Source organism: Chiloscyllium plagiosum, unplaced genomic scaffold (genome assembly GCF_037043375.1).
Source record: "Chiloscyllium plagiosum isolate Xiang-an unplaced genomic scaffold, Cpla_swu_hap1 HiC_scaffold_21, whole genome shotgun sequence".
Taxonomy (NCBI): domain Eukaryota; kingdom Metazoa; phylum Chordata; class Chondrichthyes; order Orectolobiformes; family Hemiscylliidae; genus Chiloscyllium; species Chiloscyllium plagiosum.
Genome location: NW_028270159.1, coordinates 6,518,778 through 6,537,188, shown reverse-complemented (window position 1 = coordinate 6,537,188; position 18,411 = coordinate 6,518,778). Strand labels below are relative to the sequence as shown.

General features: G+C 45.4%; 1 protein-coding gene across 6 annotated transcripts in view; it reads right to left on the bottom strand.

Annotated features, from left to right (window-relative positions):
- tsc1b (TSC complex subunit 1b) overlaps positions 1 to 18,411 on the bottom strand; it is a 46,819-nt gene extending 28,408 nt beyond the window's left edge. For 2 of the 6 annotated variants that reach the window (XM_087998180.1, XM_087998182.1), the window contains exons 1-6: positions 18,279 to 18,411; positions 5,931 to 6,146; positions 4,586 to 4,689; positions 3,274 to 3,426; positions 1,822 to 1,966; positions 261 to 415 (exon numbers count right to left, since the gene is read on the bottom strand). In XM_087998180.1, the coding sequence (XP_087854306.1) occupies positions 261 to 415; positions 1,822 to 1,966; positions 3,274 to 3,426; positions 4,586 to 4,689; positions 5,931 to 6,036 (663 nt within the window). In that variant the 5' untranslated portion in view covers positions 6,037 to 6,146; positions 18,279 to 18,411. Of the gene's footprint in view, positions 1 to 260; positions 416 to 1,821; positions 1,967 to 3,273; positions 3,427 to 4,585; positions 4,690 to 5,812; positions 5,836 to 5,920; positions 6,147 to 18,278 lie in introns of those variants that run through there. The other 4 variants (XM_087998181.1, XM_087998184.1, XM_087998183.1 and 1 more) reach the window with 4 other exon arrangements.

The window sequence follows — 18,411 nt, the reverse complement described above, 5'->3', positions numbered from 1 at the left end:
CAAGACACGGAGAGAATGTGCAAACTCTGAAAAGACAATCACCCAAGGCTGGAATTGAACCCATATACCTAGCGCTGTGAGGCTAACCACTGAGCCATCATGCTGCCCCGAAGGGAGCACAGCACCTCAAACCTGAAACTCCCCCAGTCTTACAACCCCAAAGCAAAACCCAAGCATTGACTGCCAAATCTGGAGCTCTCCCTCCAATGTTACAATGTCCAACCACTTTGGAAAACAAATGTATCTGACTTAAGCCTTACCTTTACCACCTCCTCAAATGTTTCCATGTTTTCCTTCATACTGTAGTGGGAGCGGAGGTAGGACACAAAATTGCATGGGTACATCCCATAGAGACGATGAAATAATGCATAAACACTGGCATGGAGGTGGATCAGATATACTTCTGGCACTTGGCCTGATAGCAATAGAGAACAGAAAATATGCTACACTTAGAGCAGCCCTTAGTGTCATTCAAAGTATCCTTTTTACTTTTACAAAATCTAATTTTAAATGCAGGAAAAAATCAATTTGCAAAACAACAAGTTAAGCATTAATTAAAATATCCCCCTCCTGCTTCCTAATCCACTTGCACCCAGTTTGCTTAGCAGCAGCTCTGCATCATATCAGTTACTGTGTACAAGTCCCAGGATCTGCTGTTTCTTCACATGACAACCCATTATCATCTATTAGGCCAGTTTTAACATTTGAAATATTATATAAATGCAAGCTGTTCCTAAAGCCAATGTACAGAAAACCACGTTTTGATGAATAGTCAGGAACTTTAAACATTACTTCTGAATCTCTCACCATATACATGGTCTGGCCTGCTGTTTCCTGCATTTTGTAATCTTCATTTCAGGTCATCAACATTAGAACTAATTTACATTTGTTACAAAAATAAAGGTGGGGAGGGCACCAGTAGAAGTGGAACACCAAGTTACAGATTCTAAAGAATCTTTGACAGTTGCTGGAATTAGAATGAACTTAATTCAGCTGATCTATTAAAACAAAGCCATTTGCTCCCCTGGGTAAGTTTAAAAAAGGGCATCATTTCAGAATTGCAGGGGGTTTTGCTCGGTGCAATCAATATTTATTCCTCAAATCATTAACAAACACATTATCTTGACATTTATCACACCGGTCTATGTGGGATCTTGCTGTGTGTTCTCAGCTCGAGTTTCCTTCACTGAGTACAGTAATTACACTTCAAAAGTTATTCACTGAGTATGAGGCACTTTTGAACTTCCTGAAGTTATGAAAGCTGCTAAACAATTAAAAACTATTTTTTGCCCCGGAGAGAATAGAGCAAGATTTAAGTACAGGTCGTTCTGCTATAACGAGTGTTTCATTAACACAAGTTTGCTAAAACACGATTGAATTGGAGACACTGTTTCTGAAGTGCAAACTTTTAAAACGTGCGTTGCTGTAACACGATTACATCGCCAACAGTAAGTGCCGTTTCTAAAGCCGATTGACATGGGGTTGCACAAGAACGCAACCATCGCGTTATAGAAGAACGACCCATACAAAAATAACCCAATCATTCATCTCCTCAACTGCTAATTATACTTGTAACGCAACCAGCCAGAGACCCCAGGGTGAGTTTGCCAACTTTGTTTCCAATGATCAAATATTTGCAGAGTTGAAAGCACCAAAACTCAGACCTACATTTAATATACTCTTGGGCCGAAGAAATTTTCATCCCAAGAGACTCAGATTCATAGCCAAGTCCTCCAGGAAAACAAAAGAGAGAACTGATGACCCATATACTCGGCCTTCACTAGCAGAATCAGGCATCACCTCAGTGTCCCATAGTCATACCTGGTTTTTGTAGGCTCCACGCAGCCAACCGGCCAAAGATTTCAAAGAAATCGAGGAGATACTGCTTCCCAGCTTGTGGTATCATGGGCAGAAGGATGATTAACACAAGGAGTCCGGTAGTGAGCACAACAACTTCAGTCTCTGTCTGCAGAGAGAAGATGAACAGCTGCGAGTCAATGAAGACAGACATTAGCATTAAAGAGAACATTAGTACAACGTGATAATTGTCCTCGAACAGAGTCAGGGAGGAAGAGGAACACACAGGAAACAAGAAGCTGCACAAATGCACTCCAGCATCTCAAGACATTATATGAACTACAGTAGTCACCCAGCCCCATCAAGGCTGTCAAGTCATCCAATTGGACTTTGGTTGATTTATACTTCTGTATTTCATAGTTCTTCATTCTCTCCATACCCATCTAACAAATATCTATCAAACCATTGTTGTAACATTGTTTTAAAATGAATCCATACCTCAACACTGTTCTTTGCCTGGTAGTGGATTGGCTGTGAAAGATGCCAGAGTGTGTGGGGAAATAACTGAAGAGGATCGCACACTTTCGAAATAAAAGGAGCGCTCTTCCAAATCAGAGAATAGCTTCTTTGCAGAATTTCTATCAATGGGATAGCAGAAATTCTACATTCTTTGTTGACCATATTTTAGTTGGAAACTCTCTCACTTTACAATTAAGACAGCTGTGGGTTCAAGTCTCACTCCAGAGCCCATCACATAAGCCAACATTACAGCACAGTACTACTGCACTGCCTTCAGAGTGAGGTATTAGACAGAGGCTCCAGCTCTCCCAATCGGACACAGAGATCCCATACCCTCAATCATTGAGGAGCAGGGGAGTTCTTCCCAATATACTGACTAATATTTATCATTCAAATGACAACTCTAAGAAATTAGTCGGTAATTATGGTGTTACTACATGTGGAAGCTTGCTGCAAGTAAATTGATTGTATTTCTTCGAAGTTAACAGTGACTACACTTCCAAAAAGGTATTTAATCAAATGGTAAGTGCATTGGATAATGAGAGAAAGTGAAAGCTGCTTGGCCTCAGAGGCACTATAGGCTGCCCTGTGATAACAGAGAGATGACCAATGGTGAGTTTAACCCAAGGGTCACCATGGCTCAGGTGAGGCACACAGTTGAGAAGGCAGGACCTTCATGGTAACCTCAGCCAGTAAAGAAATTCAACTCTAAATCACAAACCAGCATCCAGCCAACCACGTATGAGCTGAACACATTTCTAATTATAAGTACATTACTAAGACTCAGAGGATTTGTCAAGGATTAATAAACATCTCAACAAGCTAACCATTAGCCTAATTGTAAATTGAAGTAGTCCAATTGCTCACTTCTAGCAGTACCACGTTTGCTAATCAACAAAGCATATTTTAGATACTAACAGTGGGAAATAAAGCTATTTTGAAACATGTGTACTGAACCTTCAGACACTTGAGTAGTGAAACCAGCACAGGTGCACGAAAGAGTTTATGAATCCATGTTGGCTCACGTCGAATGACGTGCCCCAGCAAGGTCACAGCAGGTAGTCGGGTGGCTGGTTTTCCCATGCACTCGTTTAATCGATCCAGAAGATGCTGGAAAACACAAAAACTTTCAAGATAAACCAGTTTGCTGGAGCGAATGCAGCAATCTACACTGCGAACACGGTCTAGACAAAAAAGGAAATAGCCAGTTAAATACAAAAGGCAGCCAGTCCCCTCAGAGGCTCTAATGTCATTTCAGCAACTCACACATACTGAAATCACAATTAAAGACATTTGACTCTCACCTCTCAAAAGTATTAAATCACAAACTCAAACCCAAGTTGTGGTGGTCTTCAATTTATGATTTAAAGCAGATGTGGAGATTTTCATTTAAGGAAAAAGTGGCATTCATAAAATAGCCTTTAGACAATACAGTTCACTCTTTTTAGTGAAGTGAATCCACTTTACCTGTATTTGCAAAGTTGTATGTTAACCTTAAGACACATCTGATGGGTGACACTTCTTAGTGCTCTGTTCTACAAATCCTATCCATCAGGATTGTAGCATCAACTACCAGTCTCACAGAGGGGTTCTGGGTACATCTCTGGGACACATGCATCCAACAACCCCACTCCCTGTGGCCAACCACTTCAACTCCCCCTTCTGCTCCCCCAAGAAAAACAAGCCCTGGACCTCCACCACCAAATCAAACCTACCAGCCAACTGGAAGAACACCTCTTCTTCTGCCTCGGAACCCTCCAATCAAATGCATCAACATCGACTTCACCAGTTTCCAAATTTAACCTCCCTCCACCTCATCCCAGATCCAGCCCTCCATCTCGGCACTGCCCTCTTGATCTGTCCATCTTCCTTCCCACCTTCCCCACTGATGTATCACCATCACCCCCTACCTGTAGCCACCTATCATTGTCCCATCCACCTTCCCCCAGCCCCACCCCCTTATTTTTCTCTCAGCTCCCTTCCCCCTCCACATTCCTGATGAAGAGCTTATGCCCGAAACGTCAACTCTCCTGCTCATCGGATGCTGCCTGTCCTACTATGCTTCACCAGTGCCACACTTTTCAAACCCAATTTCTTGCAGTACAATGTAAAGAAGCCTGTTGAAATGGTTCTGGGTTTCTCTTTTGTTTTGTATTCTTATAAATAAACAGGAATGAACTAATATTCATCTGATTACTGCCAATCTTCCTGTTAAAGTGGGAGATTCAGCAACCCCATTTAAAAAAAACACATCTTGAAGCTCACGTACCTTATCATGGGGCTCCTGTACAGCTGAAAGAATCTGTACAGCTAACACAGAATTATGTTCCAAATAATGATCCACCAAAGCATTTAGCAGCAAGGGGCCACGGTCTGTAGACAGATAATATCACCAATGATTAGCACAGATTTTTTTTACTGACGGAGCAAGTTTCTCAATAAGTTTGTATAACTGGACTTCACAATATTACACTTTTGAGTTGCCCAAGGAGGTCATGCTCCTAATTCCTCTCATGAAGAGTTACATTAAATTTTAACAGAACACTGGTTAAACATCATTGAAACATACAAGATTCTTAAGAAGCTTGACAGGGTAGGTACAGGGAGTCTAAGATCAGAAGGCATCATTTTAGAACAAGGAATCGCACATTTAAGACAGAGATGAGAAGCAAATTCTTCTTAGGGTTGCATCGCTGTGGAATTCTTTACTGCAGAGTGTTGTCCAGGCTGGGTCATTAAGTGTATTCAAAGCTGAGGCAGACAGATTTTTAATCAGTCAGGGAATCAAGGGTTATAGGGATGAGACAGCAAAGCAAAGTTGAGGATTATCAGATCAGCCATGACCTCATGAATGGTACAGTAGACTCAATGGGCTGAATGGCCTACTTCTGTTCCTATTTCTTATGGTCTAATTCTGGTCACCACACTTTGGAAATGTGCAGAGAGGATTACAGTGAAGTCAAAACTCTGCTTGTCTGAACACAGGCTGCCCATTTCAGAGTGGAGAAGGATAGCAGGAGATGTAGTCAGATCAGGTTATCGAGAGATTTTGAGAGAGTAAATAAGGAGAAATTGCTTCCAATGGTAACCAGAGAAACCAGAATTAAAATAGCTGGTAAAAGAATCAGAGGCGAGATGCGAATTTTAGTTTCTGAAATGTATAAATGTAAGGAGTTGTGGTGATTTGAATGTACTGCCTGAAAGTCTGGCAGAACCAATTAAATTTCAACTTCCAAAAGTGAATTGGAAACCACTTAGAAATGTACAATTACTTAGGCTGAGAAATGAGTAGGACACCAATTAAATAATTCTTACAGAAAGCTGGCACAGGGATGATAGACTGAGTGGCCTTAGAACTATAATAGTAGACAAACAAGAGTGGATGAAGACAAATACTGACCACTCCCCCAACTTAGAGATAGGTGATTTACAGAAATAGCAAAACTGTAAGATTCACGCACATTAGAAAAAGTTACTTTTAAGAACAAAAGCTCACATGCAAGAAATTAAATAAAAACATCAAATGCTGGAAATATAAAAAACACGACTGTAATTGAACCCCTTCATCAGAATCGAAGACTGAATCACAAATAAGTTCCAGTACAGTCTGACACCTGAGCGGAGGTGTTCAGTGACAATTCCCTTGACTTCCTCGAGAACCTGCAGGTCTGTGGACTCCAGCAGTGGAACCAGGTCACTAACGTTTACCGGCTGCGTCATGCTGTACCAGCTTCCTCTGACCCGTCTCCTTAGCTCAAACCCAGGCGGCAGCCTCAGCCCACGCCAGGTCTGAACCGACTCGACCCTGGCTGCTGACTAGCAGGGTAATACTGTAAACAAAGATAAAACAGCAGAAGTCATCGTTACTCATTCTTAGACACAAGTAATTTCAGTATAAAATTAGTTTTGCAACAGATGTAAAGGTTCAGAGGTTATTCGGCAACATCACTAGCTTATAATGTTAAAGACGCGACATAGATGCAACCTGTTGTCACTATACCTGCCTTCCTCAAACTCATTTGTGTACCTCTTGCCTGAAAGCTTAACCAAACACTGTTTTGGTCATTCTCCCATCGTCCAGAACCATGTTTGACTCTGCTGCACATCCTAACTCACATCAGATTTTGCTCACCACACATCTTTCTGCTCACTGGTCGAGGTTCACTTCTAAACCAACGTTACTTGGATTTGGAAATTATCTTAGTGTTTATTTTGCTACTTAATAGTATTTGATCCCAGGTCCAGATCAAATTAACTGATCTCAGTTGAGATGACTGCTATGTTAAAATTGACCTCAGTGCTCTTAGAGCATGAGAAACAATTAACTATCAACCTGTATAGATTCACGGTCTGCTGTAGTAACTTCCTGATCCGAATCAGATAATTGCAATTTAAAATTAAATGCTCAAATTTTAAGACCGACTGATTCCTTCCAGTGGCAGATTTCACAGAATCCAGATCACACAAACTTTTCAGGTGAAAATGGCATTAGCAAGCTGGAAATAATTCTGACCATAGAGCATCTTTAATTTAATACTTTCAATATAAATTCCACGTCAACATCCCGAATGCAAGGCCAAAGCAGTGTTACATTGTCAAAAATGTTGCCTTTTAAATGATTCTTTAAACTAAAAGCCCCATCTGCCCTTTTGGGTATTACTATGAAGAGAAGGGAAATGAGTCTTGGAAGTAGGTCAATACTGATCCCTCAACCAATACCACAAACACATATTTAGTTACCAGGTTGAGTTTGTGGGGGCTTGCTATGTGCTAATTGCTCCTGCTGCATTTCCTATAGAATAAGTGACTATAAAGTGCTTTAGGATGCACCAAAGACAGGAAAAGTGTTATAGAAATTAAGTTCATCATTTAAAGAGGACAGTTTTATTCCACTGCACTCTTACACACTCTCAAGTGCTGCAGAGAGATTGGGGGGTGCACACCATTCATATTAGCAGCTCTAATCATGAAGAGCACTATTCTGTACTCAAAATGTAAAAATCTCACAACACCAGGTTATAGTCCAACAGGTTTAATTGGAAGCACACGAGCTTTCGGAATGACGCTCCTTCATCAGGTGATAATGGAGGGCTCAATCCTAACACAGAACTTATAGCAAATATTTACAGTGTGATGTAAATTCTGTGTTAGGATTGAGCACTCCACTATCACCTGATGGAGCGTCGCTCCAAAAGCTAGTGTGCTTCCAATTAAACCTGTCGGACTATAACCTGTTGGACTTTAACTTTGTACACCCCAGTCCAACACCGGCATCTCCAAATCATGACTGTACTCAAATAGTTGTTATGACCAAACACTCAAAAGGATGATTCAGCCTGTTTCTATAGGCTGGCAACATGGGAAGGGATCAAAACCACAAATTCTGGGTCTTTTCATTCGATCGCTGCTTGGTGATAGCTGAATTGAAAAATCAAACTCAGTAGAAAAGCAAGGAACAGACCTGAAAAGTTTTCACCCCTCCCTCAAACGTCAGTTTTAAGATATCCTGATGAGGAGTGCTCACTGCTGCTTGCGAATAGAAATTTCCATTTAAGAAAACACAACCACAAAGCAATGATTTGTGCCCTGGCAGGAGACTAACACTCAATACATTGATTGGGAGCCTCAAGTTCAAATTGCTGGCCACTTGCCCAGAAAAACGGCAACACTCAACTTTAGTTACTAAGGCTGGGTTTCATGCTGCTCAAAGTTAGAGTTAAAATGGAGAATAACAATAGAAGCTGTGGAACTGGGAACATGCAACTTTCTTTAAAAAAAAAGCAATGATCAAATGTTACAACATGGACTCTATTTTAGCTGATTAGTCACTGTGTTTTTGTCAAGTCTAGTAGCACCCCATGAAAACAATAGAAAACTGCTGAAAGACATATCTGATCAGTAAGTATTCAGAAACAGAAAAGACAGATTAAAGGTTTTCTCACCAGAAATAATTTTCTATTTTTATTTTATGCAGTATAAACATAGATGTGGATCAATGAGACTCAGCAACCAGTTTCTGTGCTATAGTGGAGGTGTTTCAATTGTGAAGGTGTTTAATAGAGTCAGTGTAATATTTCCACTTGGGGGTGGGTTCAATTACAGTCATCAATATAAAACACTCACAAACAAATGCAATTAGGAATTCAGGAGAAACTTAACTGGAGAGTAGGGAGCATATGGAACTCTCTTCCACGGAGTGTGGTTGAGGCAAAACACTTGGATGCATTGTATGGGAAACAGGATATGTATGAGCGAGCAAGGTAGAGAGGATATGGTGACAGGGAGAGCTGGGCGAGTGGCAGGAAGTTTTTCTGGAGCAATAACACTGCCAGAGATTGATGAGGACAAAAGATTTGTTTGCGATGTCGACTCAATTTAATTCAACATAAGCCCTCACCTGAAAGAACTCATACACAGACTCAAGAGTCATACAGCACAGAAACAGACCCTACAGTTCAACTCACCCACACTGGCCAGGTATCATAAATTAATCCAGTCCCATTTGACAACATTTGGCCCATATCCCTCTAAATCCTTCCTATCCATGTTCCCCATCCAGATGTCTTTTAAATGTTGTAATTGTACCAGCCTCCATCACTTCCTCTGTGCTGAGAAGTGGCAGATGGAGTTTAATTCAGATAAATGACAGGTGCTGCATTTTGGGAAAACAAATCTTAGACACTTAATGGTAAGGTCCTAGGGAGTGTTGCTGAACAAACAGACCTTGGAGTGCAGGTTCATAGCTCCTTGAAACTGGAGTCGCAGGTAGATAGGATAGTGAAGGCGGCGTCTGGTATGCTTTTCTTTATTGGTCAGAGTACGGAGTACAGGAGTTGGGAGGTCATGTTGCGGCTGTACAGGACATTGGTTAGGCCACTGTTGGAATATTGCATGCAATTCTGGTCGCCTTCCTATCGGAAAGATGTTGTGAAACCTGAAAGGGTTCAGAAAAGTTTTACAAGGATGTTGCCAGGGTTGGAGGATTTGAGCTACAGGGAAAGGCTGAACAGGCCGGGGCTGTTTTCCCTGGAGCGTTGGAGGCTGAGGGGTGACCTTATAGAGGTTTACAAAATTATGAGGGGCATGGATAGGATAAATAGGCAAAGTCTTTTCCCTGGGGTCGGGGAGTCCAGAACTAGAGGGCAGGGGTTTAGGGTGAGAGGGGAAAGGTATAAAAGAGACCCAAGGGGCAACTGTTTCATGCAAAGGGTGGTAAGTGTATGGAATGAGCTGTCAGAGGATGTGGTGGAGGCTGGTACAATTGCAACAGTTAAGAGGCATTTGGATGGGTATATGAATAGGAAGGGTTTGGAGGGATATGGGCCGGGTGCTGGCAGATGGGACTAGATTGGGTTGGGATATCTGGTCGGCATGGACAGGTTGGACCGAAGGGTCTGTTTCAGTGCTGCACATCTCTATGACTCTACTACCATCACCTACTGAGGAAGAAAGTTAAAAAGACACATCAGCCTCTGAGAAACGAATTGTTACCTGTATTAAATAGATGGTCAAATTTATTTTTTATATAGTAACCTCTGGCTCTAGATTCTCCCACAAGAGGTAAACATCCTTTCCACATCCACCCTGCCAAAATCCTTCAAGATCTTGTACTTTAGTCAAGTTAAATTCTACTCATCGAACTCCAGCAGATACAAATCCAGTTTGTCCAGTCTTTCTTCATGTGACTAGTCGCCCATTCCAAATATTAACCCAGTAAACACTCTCTGAACTGCCTCTAATGTATTTACTTCATTAAGTGGGATGACCAATACTGTACACGGTACTCCAGATGTGATCTCACCAATGCAGTTCAAGGTAACCACTCAACACCACCCATTCAAGGACAATAAATACAAGCCGGTTTGGCAACATCCATGTCTCATGTATGAATAAAAAATACAAACTAGCTGTAAATGTATACATTAGCAAAGCTCTCTTGGCTTTAGTCATAATGAGTCAGGGTTTGTGCCCTTTAACAAGACAAGCAACACATTATGCAATGCATGAATGGCACTGCTGTGTGGAGCAAACATCCCTATCAAGGTACAGAACCGGAACTGACGTGAAGTATTGCTGGAGACGGTGTGCACCCACTAACACCACCAGCAACCCCATGCCCCTTCCAACAAGTTTCACTGATTTGGGGGTGGGCAGATGTGTTACTCCAAGAGGTTCATCCTCACCTCCTGTGGGGAGGTTCAGTGGAAAAAAAAGCTGCTGTTCCTGTTCACATGGAGTCCTGGTGCAAAACAAACACTGGGAGAGGAGGCAATGTTAGGATCAAGCCCTCAGATACTGACAGATTACTACAGATTGATCATTCAGGTGAATTAGCAGAGAACAACTAACACCTGTAAAATTGTACCTCAACAAGATGTAGCAGCTTGGTAAGGCAACAGTGAAGAAGGGCTTATGCCCGAAACGTCGATTCTCCTGTTCCCTGGATGCTGCCTGACCTGCTGTGCTGTTCCAGCAACACATTTTCAACAGTGAAGAAAGCTGGGGAATGTATTAATGAAACAGCCAGGTAAAACTCGTACTTCACCCAAGATGCTCTCTGCAACAGAACTCAAGTTTAAAACAACTGAATAATGTCAAGGAGGGATTAGCATGAAAAGTTAAAACTTATTCAAATTCTATCCTTGCCCGACAACTGGAAGGCTGAAATAAATTGTTCACTTTGCAGTGACAAACTTGACCAAAGCGGAGTTCCTGACCACATCAACACTGCTCAATTTCAATTTGATGATATCGCCCAATTCCCAGTTTCAACCGCTCATCCTCAGTTTAAATCCTCAACGGCTTAGTTACTTCTCGACTTCACTATTCCAATGCACTCCAGGGTCACCTCCACGTTCTATTTTCTGTAAATTTGGTCAACTGCAAACCTCCACTGCCAACGTGCACCAAGTCATGCTCAGATCCTGTGCTCACTGACTAACACGCATTGGTTTAGTTTTCAAGTCACTTACAGCTTCTCACTTCCGCCAGTCCTACTCATCACCTCTCGGATGTATTTGAGCTCATCCCAATTGCAGCCTTTAGAGCATTGCTAATTTTCATCACTTCACCACAGGCTGCCCTCAGGTGTCTCGGTCGTAAAGTCTCACTGTCCTCCTTTATAACCTCTTTATAACCTACCAAAGTTTTTGATTATCTACACCAATCATAGAATTGTTCAAGCACAGGAGGTAGGAGGGAGTCCATCTTCTCTGTACTGCTTCAATTAATTAGCATTTCACTTAATGCCATTCATCCAGAATTTGCTCATAATCTTGCACAGTCTTTCTTTTCAGATAAAAGTCTAATTATTTCTAGAAAGCTTAAATTGAACCTGCCTTCTTCAGGTCTGCTTACGAGACTCAGCATCAAATTTTGTTTGTTTCTCTGAAGCATGTTGTCTACACTAAAGGATTACAGAAATGAAAGCCTTTGGCACAGTTGATTTACATATTAAACAAAGCATTGGTGAGCTAACTTTTAAAGATATAGTCCCTGTTACAGAGATTCTACAAAAGTTAAAAAGGCAGCTTACACTGCAAATCAAAAAAGGACAGACTTTTCTTAAAAGATATGCAACTTAATATCAATGCAGGACACAGCACATTTATATTCAATATCTTATCAAGCTATTGAAAAGGTGTTAGGGTTAGTGCATTTGCATGGATGAATATTGGCTAACTACTAGAAGATAGAAAACTGGGAAAAAATGGCTATGATTGAACATGATAGAATTCTTCAAATCGGAGAGAGAGGTAATGGATTCTGAGACAAGGGTCCTGAATCTTAATAAAGGGAAACTATAATGGCATGAGGTGTGAGTTAGCCGAGATGAATTGGGAAATGTTACTGGAAGGAATGACAGTGGGTAGGCAATGCCTGAACTACAAAAATTGTTTATTCCTGTCTGGTGCAAGAGTGCAAAGAGAACAATGGCTTATGAAGGAAGTTAGTGATAGCATCAGATGCAGAAAAAGAGGCATTTAAATGGGCAAGAAAAAAAAAAGAAAACTGAGGATTGGGAAAGTTTAGAATTCAGCAAAGGAGGACAGAGATTGACTAAGATACAGTGAGACAGTAAGCTTCAGGGACCATAAGAATGGACTACAAAGGTTTCAAAGAGAAAAAGTTGGGTAAAAACTAAATGTAGATCCCTTACAGTCAGAAACAGGCAAATTTATGAGAAATAAAGAAATGGCTGACAAACTAAATTCATACTTTGCTTCAGGTCTTTGCAAAGAAAGATATAAATAACACATCAGAAAATGATGGGGAACACAGGGTTTAGTGAGAGGGAGGAACTGAAGCAAATCAGTATTAAGAAAAATGGTGTTGGAGAAATTGATGGGATTGAACATTGATAAATCTTAAGGTACTTAAGGAAAGTGGCCCTAGAAGTAGTGGATGCATTGGTGGTTAACTTCCAAGACTCTTCAGGCTCTGGAACACTTCCTACAGATTGGACAGTAGCTAATGAACCCCACAATTTAGAAAAGGAAGATAGAGAGAAAGTGGAACGATACTCCAGTGAGTCTGATGTCAATAATGGAGAAGATGCTAGAATCCACTATCAAGGATTTTATAGCAGAGCACTTAGAAAACAGTGACAGAATCAGACAGAATCAGCATGAATTTATAAAAGGGAAAGAGTGTTTGACAAATCAACTGAAATTCTTCAAGGATGTAACTGGTAGAGTCGATCGGGGAGCTAGTGGATGAGGTTTATTTGAACATTCAGAAGACTTTTGACAAAGTCCCTCATAAGAGATTAATGTGTAAAATTAAAGCATATGGGACTGATGGCAGTGTATTCAGATGAATATAAAATTGCTTAGCAAAGGGGAAACAAATTGTGACCCATTGTGGCAGGCAGTAACTAGTGGGGTACTGCAGGAATCAGTACTCTGTCCCCAGCTCTTCACAATGTATGTTAATGATTTAGATGAGGGAATCAAATGTAATTTCCCAAAATATGCAGATGACATAAAGCTGTATGGAAGGTGAGCTGAGGAGGATACACTGTGTTGCAGTGTGATTTGAACAGGCCAGATGGGCAAATGCTTGGTAGATAGAGAATAATGTGACACTTGCAATTTAATGTGGATAAATGTGAGGTTATTCACTTTGGTAGCAAAATTAAAAGGCAGATAATTATTTGAACAACTAAGCTGAGAGCGAGAAATGTTCTCGAGACCTTGTCCATGTCCACCAATCATTGAAAGTAAGCATGCAGGTGCAGCAGGTGGTAAAGAAGGCAAACAGTATATTTGCCTTCACTGTGAGAGGATTCAAATACAGGAACAAGGATGTCTTGCTGCTGTTGTGCAGGGCATTAGTGAAACCACACCTGGAACATTGTACGTAGTTTTTGTCTCCTTTACTGAAGAAGGATGCTCTTGCTACAGAGGGTATGCAGCAAAGTTTTGCCAAACTGTTTCTTGGGGCAGCAGGACTAACATGAGAGATTGTGTTGGTTCGGATAGTATTCACTGATGTTTAGAATAATTAAGCAGGAGAATCTCAGAAATCTATAAAATTCTAACGGGACTAGACAGGTTAGATGTTCACACAGTGGGAGAGTCCAGAACCAGAGTCACAGTTTAAGGAAAAGGGATTCCTTTTTTAAGGGTTGAGATGAGGAGAAATTTCTTACCCAATGAGTAGTGTGCCCATGGACTTCATTACCACTGAAAGTGGCTAAAAGTTCGAAACACTGTTTTCAAGAAAGAGGTAATACAGGTCTTGGGGCCACAAGAATCAAAGGATTAGGGGTATTGAGCTGGATGATCAGCCATGATCATATTAATTGGTGGAGCAGGCTCCTATCTTCTCTATTTCTATAGCAACCTGTAACCAGGGCAGTGCTGCATGGGTCAGCATTGGGGTCAAAATTATTTACTATATACATTCATGATTTGCACGTATAAATTTGGAGATGTCAAAAATAAGTGGAAAGGCGGGTAGTCAGGATGACTTGAAACCTGCAAAAGGATACAAACAGGGAGAGTCAGTGGGCAAAATTTGGCAGAAGGGATATAACATGGGAAAATGTGAGGTATACAACTTAGTTGGAAGAACAAGAGTTGGATGTCATTTAAATGAAAACAACCTCCAGAAAGCTGCAGTGGAGGAATTTTGGGATCCTCATGCATGAATCAACAAATTGCTAGCATATAACAGGGGAACGCAAATGGACAAGTGGCCTTTAATTCAATGGAAATAGAGTCTTAAAATGTTGATGTCTTACTAAAACCATACAAGGAATTGGACAGACCACATCTGGAATACTGATCAGTATTGTCTCCCCTTATCTGCAGAATGATATGTTGGCATTGGAGACGTCTACAGAATGTTTACTAGGTTGATCCCAGGTATGGAGGGAGCTTCTTATGAGGAGATTTGGAGATGCCAGTGTTGGACTGGGGTGTACAAAGTTAAAAATCACACAACACCAGGTTATAGTCCCATCAGTTTTATTTGGAAACACTAGCTTTTGAAGCCCTGCTCCTGTTGAAAGTGCAGCGCTCTGAAAGCTAGTGCTTCCAATTAAACCTGTTGGGACTATATCCTGGTGTTGCGTGATTTTTAACTTATGAGGAGACGTTGAGTAAGTGGGGCTTGTACCCATTTTAGAGTTTATAGGAAGAGGAGGAGTCATTATTAGAATACACAAGATTCCTGGGGGGCTTGACAAAAGCTAGATACTGCGAATTTGTTTCTTGTTGTGGGAAGATACATAAGCAAACAGCACAATCTTTGAGTGAGGGGTTGCTCATTTCAAACAGGTGAGGATTTTTTTCCTCATGGGGGTAATTAATCTGTGGAATTCTTTACCACAGAGACTATCAAGACCAGATGAGGAGGCATACTCAAAACTGAGGCAGATTTCTGATCAGGAAGGGAATCAATGGTTATGGGGATAAAGCAGGAAAGTGGAGTTCAGGGGTATCAAAACAGTCACGTTCGCATTGCATGGGGTGGATCAGAACTGAATGGCCTATCAATGCTCCATCTTGTAGTTGCACATGAACAGGCCTTTCAGCCCTTCAAATCAATTCTGGTGATATGAGAGATGAACTCATTCTGAACCCATTGATACTTCCTGCCCATTTAAAAACAGGGCTATTTACAAGCATAACATAGTCCCAGGTTAGCTTGCATCTATAGACCAGACATGACTGATTCTCAGTTGTGAAAATTAAAGAAGGATCGCTGATAAATTGAAAACAGGCTGAAGTGAGCTTTGCAATCCCGATCATTTAATAACACAAAGGGGGCGGTTAGAAGAATTGTTTTTCTCTTTGCAAAGAGTCGGAGATAAACCCTGCAACACACGCGGGGGCAGAGGTAGAAAAAGAGGAAAGGCAAAATCTGACTTTACAGCTTAACTTTCGCCATATATTAAAAAAAAACACACAATGGATCATAACAAAAGACTGGACAGAAAGCAGCTCCTATGGCACCGGACCAGGCCCAGACTCAAGGCGGGGATCAGACCAGGGCAATTGCAGAGGGAGGAGAAATCCAAATAAACTGAACCTCAGCTTAATCCCCGCGGCCAAGACTCTGATCCCAAAATATAACCCCACAGTTTCTCAACAGATTCACTCATTCATTTCGTATTCCCCCATCCCCCAAGCTCAGGGGGTGGGGGAAAGGTGGGGGTGGGGGAAAGGTGGGGGTGGGGGAAAGGTGGGGGTGGGGGAAAGGTGGGGGTGGGGGAAAGGTGGGGGTGGGGGAAAGGTGGGGGTGGGGGAAAGGTGGGGGTGGGGGAAAGGTGGGGGTGGGGGAAAGGTGGGGGTGGGGGAAAGGTGGGGGTGGGGGAAAGGTGGGGGTGGGGGAAAGGTGGGGGTGGGGGAAAGGTGGGGGTGGGGGAAAGGTGGGGGTGGGGGAAAGGTGGGGGTGGGGGAAAGGTGGGGGTGGGAGAAAGGTGGGGGTGGGAGAAAGGTGGGGGTGGGAGAAAGGTGGGGGTGGGAGAAAGGTGGGGGTGGGAGAAAGGTGGGGGTGGGGGAAAGGTGGGGGTGGGGGAAAGGTGGGGGTGGGGGAAAGGTGGGGGTGGGGGAAAGGTGGGGGTGGGGGAAAGGTGGGGGTGGGGGAAAGGTGGGGGTGGGGGAAAGGTGGGGGTGGGGGAAAGGTGGGGGTGGGGGAAAGGTGGGGGTGGGGGGGGGGTGGGGGAAAGGTGGGGGTGGGGGGGGAGGGGGTGGGGGAAAGGTGGGGGTGGGGGAAAGGTGGGGGTGGGGGGAAAGGTGGGGGTGGGGGGAAAGGTGGGGGTGGGGGGGGAGAAAGGTGGGGGTGGGGGGGGAGAAAGGTGGGGGTGGGGGGGGAGAAAGGTGGGGGTGGGGGGGGGAGAAAGGTGGGGGTGGGGGGGGGAGAAAGGTGGGGGTGGGGGGGGAGAAAGGTGGGGGTGGGGGGGAGAAAGGTGGGGGTGGGGGGGAGAAAGGTGGGGGTGGGGGGGAGAAAGGTGGGGGTGGGGGGGGAGAAAGGTGGGGGTGGGGGGGGAGAAAGGTGGGGGTGGGGGGGGGAGAAAGGTGGGGGTGGGGGGGGAGAAGGTGGGGGTGGGGGGGGGAGAAGGTGGGGGTGGGGGGGGGAGAAAGGTGGGGGTGGGGGGGGGGAGAAAGGTGGGGGTGGGGGGGGGGAGAAAGGTGGGGGTGGGGGGGGAGAAAGGTGGGGGTGGGGGGGGAGAAAGGAGGGGGTGGGGGGGAGAAAGGAGGGGGTGGGGGGGGAGAAAGGAGGGGGTGGGGGGGGAGAAAGGAGGGGGTGGGGGGGGAGAAAGGAGGGGGTGGGGGGGGAGAAAGGAGGGGGTGGGGGGGGAGAAAGGAGGGGGTGGGGGGGGAGAAAGGAGGGGGTGGGGGGGGAGAAAGGAGGGGGTGGGGGGGGAGAAAGGAGGGGGTGGGGGGGGAGAAAGGAGGGGGTGGGGGGGGAGAAAGGAGGGGGTGGGGGGGGAGAAAGGAGGGGGTGGGGGGGGAGAAAGGAGGGGGTGGGGGGGGAGAGAAAGGAGGGGGTGGGGGGGGAGAAAGGAGGGGGTGGGGGGGGAGAAAGGAGGGGGTGGGGGGGGAGAAAGGAGGGGGTGGGGGGGGAGAAAGGAGGGGGTGGGGGGGGAGAAAGGAGGGGGTGGGGGGGGAGAAAGGAGGGGGTGGGGGGGGAGAAAGGAGGGGGTGGGGGGGGAGAAAGGAGGGGGTGGGGGGGGAGAAAGGAGGGGGTGGGGGGGGAGAAAGGAGGGGGTGGGGGGGGGGAAGGAGGGAGTGGGGGGGGGAAGGTGGGAGTGGGGGGGGAAGGAGGGAGTGGGGGGGGGGAAGGAGGGAGGGGGGGGGGGAAGGAGGGAGTGGGGGGGGGAAGGAAGAGGGAGTGGGGGGGGGGGAGGAGGGAGTGGGGGGGGGGAAGGAGGGACGTGGGGGGGGGGGAAGGAGGGGGTGGGGGGGGGAAGGAGGGGGTGGGGGGAGAAGAGGGAGTGGGGGGGGGAAGGAGGGAGTGGGGGGGGGGGAGGAGGGAGTGGGGGGGGAGGAGGGAGTGGGGGGGGGGAGGAGGGAGTGGGGGGGGGGAGGAGGGAGTGGGGGGGGAAGGAGGAGTGGGGGGGGGAAGGAGGGAGTGGGGGGGGGAAGGAGGGGGTGGGGGGGGGAAGGAGGGGGTGGGGGGGGGAAGGAGGGGGTGGGGGGGGGAAGGAGGGGGTGGGGGGGAAGGAGGGGGTGGGGGGGAAGGAGGGGGTGGGGGGGAAGGTGGGGGTGGGGAAGGAGGGGTGGGGGTGGGGAAGGTGGGGGGGGGAGGAGGGGGGTGGGGGGGGGGAAGGAGGGGGTGGGGGGGGGAAGGAGGGGGTGGGGGGGAAGGTGGGGGTGGGGCGAAAGGAGGAGGGGGGAAAGAGTTGGGGGCGGAAGAGGAAGGCGAGGATCCCGAGCACCGAGGGGAGAAGCTGTGGGAGCGGGGGAGATGTTGGGGTGCCCTGGCCGGGGGGGGGGGGGGGGGTTTACCTCTCACCGAGTCGACATTCCACAGGGCGCCCGCCATCTTAACCGCCTCACCACCCCCCCCCATCACAGACGGATCATCCACATCCGCCAGCCTCGGCCATATAAAAAATAAACTCGGGACTACCTTCTTCCA